Below are 9,552 nucleotides of genomic sequence, written 5' to 3' on the forward strand. Positions count from 1 at the left end.
GAGACGGAGAGAGAGATCCTGAGAAGTATAGGAGGGAGGGAGGGAGGGAGGGAGGGAGGGAGGGAGGGAGGGAGGGAGGGAGGGAGGGAAAAGAGGAAGACAGACCGCGGGGAGGGGTGTCTGGCTCCCCGGTGGCGGTGTGGAACCTGTGTCTTGAGAGTGTGTGGAAAGGAGAGTGAGAGTCGTTGTTCGCCCCATGGCTAATCTAGAAAAGCACTTGTGTGTCCCCGTCTCCTTGTCTCCTCGGACCCTCTCAGGCCCTCCACCTCAAAACTGATATGGATGCCTGGAGAGAGGGAGCAATAGGCTGCATGCAAACCATGGTGACCCCCAACATAGCAGTAATAGTAGAAATAGTCTCTAGAAACATACAAATATAAACTAAAAACAACTCCACTCTTAAACGACCTGTTTCTATCCCAGCACGTGCAAGTCATTAGAATGGTTGCTGTCTAACTGACTTAAAAAACGGACTAAAGTAGCAGGAACCTGGTATGGGAATGGCCCCTACTTATTTACATGAGTGCAAGTGCGCGCGCCTCCATTAGCAGGCCCGGTTTCGTTCTCTCCTCCACTACTGGTAAGGGGAGTGATCAATAATTCAATAGTTTTGGCGTCTGAATCCAACCCAAACGGAAAGATACACAAGCACTCTAGAGTCTAGTGCATCTGTGAGAGCGGTATTAATTAATAGCAAAAGACATTGTGTTTTGTATGGAAATATTGGCTGGTAATGTGATCCGCATTGCTCTAAAATCGGCTCTCGTGTCAGGTGTTTATTAAATCGTCAGTAATGGCCGGTTAAGATTTCCGGAAACAAATCAGGCCAATTTGCTCTGGAAGTCAAGGGGTCTCTATGCATGACGCGCAGTCTCAATTAACCATATTAAACTGTGCAGACATTTCCAATCTGTCTGTACAAGTGTTTGGAATTAAAAACTAAACGAATTCATCTGAGCGTCATGCCAAACAGTGGCCTAATAGACAATGATTTTGCTCACCATAAAATAATTCTCAAATTGATTTTTTCAATGGTATGTTCAAGGAACATATTTCAAATGTAGCCTATGGTATATTTTGAAAGCATCTGGAATAAAGCAATTATTGGAAATGTAATGATGTGTGTAAAACGAGCTGGCCTTACAGAAGAGACAACTGTAAGGCGAGACCAGAGAAAAGTTCCCGAAACAGCTACATCGCCACACACCGGCATTACACACCATCATTACACGCCATCATTACACGCCATCAAACAGTCTTCGTGTCTTTTCGGGATTTTTCGGTGTATTTAATGGACTTGTAATATTCTATAAGCATTTTACTATCGTATTCAATGCGATATTTGACACCTTTTCCACAGAGGTCTGAAATATAACAAAACATTTTGAATAATGTACTGGTTTGGAAAGGTTAGGGACTATGACAAAGATGTCCATGATCCTGAGAAAAAAAGAACACGTGGCTAAACGGGCCTGACACGACTGGATCAAATATATCGAAACATTAATAATTTATGTAGCCTTCCATAAGTCTGTGTAGGCAAGGCCTACAACCTGAATACAATCAATGGTAGTAGCAGAAGCTGTATAAGTAGTAGACTAAATAATAATAATGCATCTTAGCCCATTATAATAATTGTAATAATACCCTTAGTGCAAAAAATAATATGGAATAATACGGCAATAATCATATGAAATTAATATATTTTTTAACAAGTTTATCCATCGAAACTAGGCTACACCCCACACATGAGACACATTTGAATGAAAAAAATAATGTAAACAGAGTCTATCATAGAAAGAAACTTCAGTTGATTTATTCTATGAACCGAAAACATGTTGTTCAGGTGACTTCACGTTTCACATAAGTGATGAAAAAAGTATAAGAATTTCTATGATATTTTTAGAAATCCGTGCCTCAGGTAGGGCTACGTTCACTTTCACTGTTATAAAAACATCAACATTACATAGCCTACAGAATGCACATGATTTTTACACACGGAAGGACAGTAAAATAGAAAACAAAAATGCTCTCACAATGCACTCATAAGCCACAAAATAACAAAAAATAATGCATGTTTCTTGTGTATTAACATATTTTACATGTGCTCCGTACCGTCTCACATATAGCCTACTGCAATTATTGACCTAATATTTTGTCGTTCTTAACATGTGACATATATTGCGCATTCAGTGGGTCGAATCACTCGCAAATGCACTCCGTTGCAATTGTATAAAACATCATAGACTAACGGAAGTTCACCATTCACAAAATAATGTAACATTTTCGGGCAAATGTCTGAATTCCACACATCCCGACACGTCGAGAAGCCAAGAGATCCAAATACTGTGACATTTGAAGTGAGAGCTTCATCAGGTCCTCGGAGTATCTGTCTGTCTGTCTGCTGTCCACGGAGGAAGAGCACGAGAGTGAAATGGAACCGACTAAAATAACGTCATCTGTGAGGAAAGACATTCATGCAACACTGCAGAGGAGTTTTCATTTGGACAAGAAAAAGAACAGAAAAAAACCTGTCACATAAGTGTATTTTTTGTTGTTGTTGTCTCTATTCGTTCACGAACATCCGCTTCCGTTTCCTTTACAGAGAACACGTTTTTGAAATATAACGAGGCCAGCCTCTATAGTGTCAAAAGGAAATAACATAGCCTAATAATGAAAAACAACGCAGAATAGTTCTCCTTGTTTCACAAAGAGTCGAACGTCCCATGCGGCATCGTTCCTCTTGGAAATCTTGCTCGTTGACACCTCCACCCTAGTTTCACTTTGGTGCAGTTTACCACGTGGCATTTGTGAAGACTTAGCCTACATCAACTCCCGCCCTTTATTATCGATTTCACAGTCTATCTTTGTTTTTATCTCATAAATAGCCTATTTTCTATAGTTATACATGATGTCCTTCGTTTAAAAAACAAACAAAAAAACATATATGTCCTTGCTTTCACTTTGTAAAGCATGTTTTGTTTTGATGCCTCTGCGTTGTTGATGACTCTCAAGTCAATAATGTAGGCCTTTTTAGACGCCATAGACGCCTTGTTGCACGCCTAGTCACAGTCCCAGAGCTGCCGCGTGTTTTTTGGCCTTGAGTCTCAGATCTGCAATACTGGAGTTTTTGTTGGTGTTTTTGGCGGCTGCAGCTGCGGCCACAACCGAGGCAGCAGAGGCGGATTCAGCCGCGAGTGTAGCCAAGGGCAAACCAAATGGCGGGCCCGGAAACATCATGTAAGGGGCGTGCGCTGCCAGGTGAGAGTGCAGGTGATGGTGCGCGTGGGCCACCGCGCTGTCCAACTGCAGTTGCGCCTGGACCTGAAAGGAGAAGGGCGGCACGTTGCAATGACTATCCTACGGACGCACGGATGGGGGAAGAGAGGGGAGAAACATATTAGCTAACTTGTGGAAGGCTGTCTTGTATTAATTTCATAAAGTATTCATTGGGTCCAATACCATTTCAATTACAAGATCCGATTATATGAATTTGAAAATGGCATTTTCAATACATTTTTCAAGTCCCTTTCAGATGGAATTGAGATGGAATTGAGATGGAATTGAGAATCCAACCCGCATGTCTGTTGATTCATATTGTTAAATGCAAGCCGATATAAAACACACTATATCAATTGAATCAAATGTCTGTATCACAACTTGAGGACACCATTTAAGAATCTCTAACGACTGGGGTCTGATAACAAGCCTAAAGGCCTTATAGGATTATCTGAATAAGATTTTTGTAACCCACTATTATTGGAACACTGTTGTCCCATACCACTTGGACAAGGCCCGTGCCAAGACATCAGTCTGGTGATTGGTTTAGTCAAAGACTGCACGCTTCAAAGTAACTTGCCTGTTGGAATGGCATCCGTAAGGCCCCCACGTTGACATATGGCGCTACGCGACAACCTTCAAACTGACTCGCGGCTCCAATGAGAACTCCTGGAAGAAAAGATAGGACATATGTAAGGGAAATAGTCTCCAGATTATAATTGAGGCAAATATTTATACTCTGGAAACAACAAACAATTCCATTATCCAAAATAATGGCGTGCAAATAGCACATCAGGATAAAGATTCAGGGAGCCTACTGCCATTCAAACGCTATCGATTTTTTTGCACCATATAGCCTGTAGCAAGACTCTACAACCCTGTTCCTGGAGAGCTACCGTCCTGTATTGTTCAATCCAAACCCAGTTGTAACTAACCTGATTCAGTTTATCAACCAGCTAATTATTAGAATCATGTGCGCTAGATTAGGGTTGGAGTGAAAACCTACAGGACGGTAGCTATCCAGGAACAGGGTTGGAAAGCATTTGTTGTTGTGCATTTGATGCATTTCAATTTGTAGGCACACTTGATGGTTATGGTTTTCAAATATGTTCTTGTAACCCTTTTACAAATGTAAACCATTATTATCACGACGCGTAAAAAGGATATTGCAGATGGACAAAGAATAAAAACGCACCTTTGTGTAACTGATTCTCCTGCTTTCTGCATTTGGCCCTCCGGTTCTGAAACCAAACCTGCGGGGAGAGAAATTAATTAGTGACCGTGATTGGCAGCTGCTTGTGAGGGCATGTGTAATTCCGCTCAAAATGACAACAACCGCAGAAAAACAATATCCCACAGGAGCCCTGAAATATTAATGCGCACGCTTAACACCAGATTTTAATTATTACATGTACAAGGGGGCTGGCTAAATACAACGTAAGAAAGTAGACCACAACGAAAAGGGGGAATGTTATTATCATATTATAGCTGTGTAAACACACTTGTTTGACATTTGCAGGCTATATTTGATCAAAATAAATTACCTTCTCAGCACTGGTTTCATCTTTCTATAGATTAGCGTCCCAGAAGAACCGAATTGCTTCTCTGATATCGGATAGCATTAAGTGATTACGGGTTTGGACATCTGAGCAACGTGATCTGAGAAAAGCTCTCTCTCATTAATGGCTGGTGAAATTAATTACCTTTAATCTGCAGGAAAATCTATGTTACTGAAGCATTTAAATGCTTTACAGTTTCGTTTAATTACCGCAATAACACGCCCTACACAAAGCTCTTTCTGAGGATAGCTATTTTCCTTTATGTCTTTAAAAGCATAATGTTCCGAGGAGTAGGCTATCTTGGAACGGAGATAAGGCGTCTCATTACTATGATAATCTACTTTGAATCCCCTACAAAGCTGTGGATAAATTAGCCCACAACACAGTTTACCAATTCTCCTGCACAGAGCGCATCATGGACAGAATGGAAATGATATTGATAAGTCTATCAATATGTCGTAAGCGCCAACCTCATATTTTGACCACGTAGCCGTGTCAACAATGCAATATAACACACATCTCGTGTCTTATTGATTTTATTATACAACTTTACGTATACTGAAAACAGAAGCAAATAGTCCACCGCGAAGTAAGCAAAGACGTTGCTACTTTAAAACAAAAATAAATTGGCCTTTGTGCCGGAAATGGTCATTTCATCCCTGCATGCAACTGTGGCTAGAAAAGGGCCCCATGAATCGCATGGTCGTTTACATCATGTACTGAAAATAGAAAAAGCAGCAGATCTTGATTTGGGAAGAAAATAATACATAATTTATGTAAATCCTCGAGCTGTGCTCCTTGCACTCGCCTTGCTTGTGACACAATACGCCTTGGTAAAATTCCAACTCTCGCCGGGATACGTTGCAAAAAGCGCTTGCTTTAACTTTTATGGGGGAGGGAGGTCTTTTTGGCTCGTTTTATGATATTTTAGAAAGAACCGACATATTCAGTGAATAAATACTCGCTCCGTCGTCTCCCTGGGCCGATGCATAAGGGATGAAAGAGGCTGAAATAAGATATTATGGGGTTTGATAAATCAGATCAGAACCGATGTCTATGTTCATTGTCATTGCTCGGCTCAGTCACTCTTCTCCGGTTACACAGAGACTGAAGTCCCCCCCTCTCCGAAACGGCTTATTGGGTTTCAGTAGTACAGATGGTCTTTTCCGGTGGAAAAAAATACAAGACAGATGTATCTCGTGCGAGCAATATATAGGTTACTTATAAAGTGAGGACAAATATTGTGTTTGTTTTCTACAGGATTTTGAATGTCTGATTTAAAATTAAATTGATCGTATAATAATATTTTTTTTAAACAAAATTGTAATCTGAAACTTGGCACAATATGGTGTGCACGATAGGCCTACCTATATGACAAGATGCTAGGCCTTAATTGAGATACACTGTACAGCGTTATTATTTTTTACATGGAATAACTCTCTCTTTCTTTATTCTCACTTTCTTTATTCTCTCTCGCTCACACACACACGCGCGCGCGCACACGCACGCACACACACACACGCAGAGAGAGAGAGAGACACACAGCATATTCAGAAAATTAGATATCATCCATTTTAACATTTCAGTTTTAGTTTTTTTGATAGCCAAATACATCAACTATAAAATGTTGATCAATTGCTTATAGTGTAACTTTCTAGAATGGTGCTATGCCCCCCAAAAAAAGCCACAAGGAGCATGTAAATAAACCCCATTCTCTAGAGACCGGTAGTGGTACATGGTTTCCCTCTGTGCGTAAAAGTATAGTCGAGAACATGAGGACAACTGTTCCTCTCTAGACATCGGGTTATCTTTTGTCAAATATTCCTAATATGAGCAACACACGACATCTTTACACATAGACAACAAACCTAAAGAAGATAGAGAGCCCCTTACTTGTACTCGAGCCTCGGACAGCCCTAGCCGCTGGCTCAGCTCCTCCCGCATGAAGGCATCTGGATAGTGGGTCTCGTCGAATAGCCGCTCTAGCTCGTTCAATTGCTCCAGTGTAAAGTTAGTCCGACTTCTCCTCTGCTTGATTTTAGTCTGTGCCTCGTCCTCCATTTGCTTTGTGTCCTCTTTTCTCTCTTTCATGTGCGTGGTACCTACAGAGAAGGGTAGCAGCAAATGAATGAGTGTGAGTAAAAAGGCCTCAGCTATACAAGGGTAGAGGAGGAGGCATCACACAACGACCTTCCTAAAGCGAACATGTGGATCCATCCTCCCAAGCATTAAACCAATATCAGCTTCGGATGTTTTGTAGTCCTACAGAAAGGTCTTCAATTGTTAACTCCTTATAAATATGCATTGAGGTGCTGCTCACTGTTGGATGTCCTATCGCTTATCATAGCTCGTGTTTTCCTGTTTAGGATATAGGATCAGCAGCTCGGTTTATATTTTTCATGATGTCACTTCAATTGTATTGTAATGGCTGTGATATGACTTGTACTAAGGTATAGGCCTACCCGTTGTGCAAGTGTGTGATTTATCTAATTGTATCTGCCCAATGTCATTCTCCACGGTTGAATAAAGTGAAACGACTGATTATTAACATTTGAAGACGTAAAAAGATGACCATCCCAGCTAATGCAACATTAGGCTATTTGTTCGACCTAGGCCAATGCAATTAGTGATCAATATGTTCGTCAATAATAGCGAAAATACCTATTCCAATTAATATTATTATTATTATGATTAGGATGCATAATTACTGATGACATAATCCAATTAAATGATTAGAGAACACGTATGAAAAACATAATCACAGATGAATATAAATCATTTCTGCTAGGCCTGTTGATTTTTTTGTGTTATTGGATCATTTAAAATAGCCATCTTTTCTCCCAGCCTTTTTTGTCTGTATGCGGTTGATGAATATCTCAATACAGCACATTGTTTCTTGTTACTGAAATTACATCGCGCTTCAGATAGGGTTACACAGTGCCCAGCCATGGTCCAATTGTGGACTTGATCATTCCAAAATAAATGCGTTGATCTTTGAAAGGCATGCTATACCATTTCTCTTCAGACAGAAAAGCACTTAACCGGATAGCCCTACCTAATTCAATTGTGGACCTGATAGTACACTCTTACATTGCATTACACAGCCACTACACATTATGACAACAACTAGGCTATAAACGTAAGCTTACTTTTAGTGTCCCTCACAGTCACATAAAGCTAAACGTGTAATTGGGAAAAATTAAAAATACAAAAGAGTGCTAAAACATACCAACTTATAGAAACACCTTCATTGTTTTTTCCCCCAGCGATATACACAAAAGCATGCAAGGATATTTTCTTTGACTAGGCCGGTGACATGTTTGTCAAAGTTAGCGCACGGGGTATTCCCAAAGTATGAACGTTAGAGCATAATTCAAAAAGATGTTGACTTTGTTTAACCTCAAAGCAGTTACATTATAGTACATCGCATAAGAAAACCGTATGAACGCATAGCAGGAGGCTAGTTTACCATCGATCAGTTTCGGGCTTCCCACATCCCTGGTTCTCTCTGGCCCCAGCATGTCCGGTTCCCTGCCTGGCGATCGCGCGTCTACCCGAGCGATATCGTTCATTTCCTCGCGATTCGGTTCGCTGGCGAGACCCTCCCTGGCTCGCGCGGATCCGGTCTCCAGCACCTCCCTGTACGTGATCACTTCCTTCTTTTCCTTCACTTTCTGATCAAAAGACTTCGACACAAACGCGGTAAGTTCTTCCATCACTGCTCCAAGAGATCTCCTCGTCTTGGTCTCTCACTCTCGCTCTCTCGTTCTCTCTCTCTCTCTCAGTTCCACAACAGTTTAAGACATCAAGAGTGTTTATTTTAGACGACCTAAATGCAAGGTGATGTTGTTGCCAACTCTGGATCTCGTGCTGCAGCTAAATGTATAAGATCTCGACAAATTCTTCTTGCTGCGGAGTACCAACCTGCTGGTGATCCGCTATTGAAGTCACAGTATTTATACTTTGCAACGCCTGCCCCTTGATCTGTGCAAATTACCTCCCCTCAGGATGCCGGGATGAGCCCCCTTCCCTTCGCCTGTACTGACAGCATCGAAAAACACATTAGCAGCCCTTCAGATTTCACATCATTCTTACGAGGTTGCTATTGGCCATTAATCCAAGATTGACAAGAAGGACTAATTAATTTAATTAAGCGTGGATTCGTTGCTATTGTCCTGAATTAGTTTTTTAAACACCAGGGAGATGGGCAGGATTTCTGCAGGGGTGTGGCTAAAACTGAAAATGACAAGCTCGTGCGGGGAGCACATAACCGAGCTTCCTCCAAATCTCTGTGATCTGGGAAAAAAAGAGACAGCGACAGTGATGCGGAGAGAGAAAGGTAAAGAGAGGACCAACTGGGATGCTTGGTGGAGGTTCACCGTAACCAGACACTCACCTTGACTCACATGCAACGATAACGCGTTTGAACAATGTTTTCTGCTCCAATAACAGCAAATAAACACATAGTTGAAGCAATAGCAGATAAACTATTCTGCATGTTGATAGTTTGTATATGTTACTTGTTAGTAATTTGTAGTGTGTCATTTGTAAGAGCAATCATTTGATAAGGAGCTATCATATTAATAATAATCACAATAATAATAATAATAGCAATAGTAATCATAATAATAATGATAATAATAATGATAATAATAATACAAATTATAAAAGTAATACATATTTCTCCCATGATTTGGAAGATAGCATAATTCAT

General features: G+C 40.8%; 1 protein-coding gene across 2 annotated transcripts; it reads right to left on the reverse strand.

Moving 5' to 3' along the window:
- Positions 1–1,794: 1,794 nt before the first annotated feature.
- LOC118397069 (short stature homeobox protein 2-like) lies at positions 1,795–8,773 on the reverse strand. Of its 2 annotated transcripts, none has more exons than XM_035791489.2 (5): positions 8,308–8,773; positions 6,732–6,940; positions 4,475–4,532; positions 3,860–3,948; positions 1,795–3,324 (listed from the first exon to the last, which is right to left on the reverse strand). In XM_035791489.2, exons 1-5 carry the CDS (start codon positions 8,552–8,554, stop codon positions 3,067–3,069), a joined length of 861 nt encoding a protein of 286 aa, XP_035647382.1. In that variant the 5' UTR covers positions 8,555–8,773; the 3' UTR covers positions 1,795–3,066. The 2 variants fall into 2 exon arrangements, with proteins under 2 accessions (XP_035647382.1, XP_035647381.1); XM_035791488.2 differs by having other exon boundaries at positions 1,795–3,360; positions 8,308–8,770.
- Between the last annotated feature and the right edge of the window lie 779 nt (positions 8,774–9,552).

Source organism: Oncorhynchus keta, chromosome 18 (assembly GCF_023373465.1).
Source record: "Oncorhynchus keta strain PuntledgeMale-10-30-2019 chromosome 18, Oket_V2, whole genome shotgun sequence".
Taxonomy (NCBI): domain Eukaryota; kingdom Metazoa; phylum Chordata; class Actinopteri; order Salmoniformes; family Salmonidae; genus Oncorhynchus; species Oncorhynchus keta.

What these genes read in the sequence shown, in the direction of transcription:
- LOC118397069 (XM_035791488.2), bottom strand. Translation starts at nt 8,554, where the DNA reads ATGGAAGAACTTACCGCGTTTGTGTCGAAGTCTTTTGATCAGAAAGTG. An exon ending in AAGCCCGAAACTGATCGATG is followed by an intron (nt 6,941 to 8,307) that starts GTAAACTAGCCT and finishes CCTTCTCTGTAG; the next exon opens with GTACCACGCACATGAAAGAG. An exon ending in GGAGAATCAGTTACACAAAG is followed by an intron (nt 3,949 to 4,474) that starts GTGCGTTTTTAT and finishes CTTTTCTTCCAG; the next exon opens with GAGTTCTCATTGGAGCCGCG.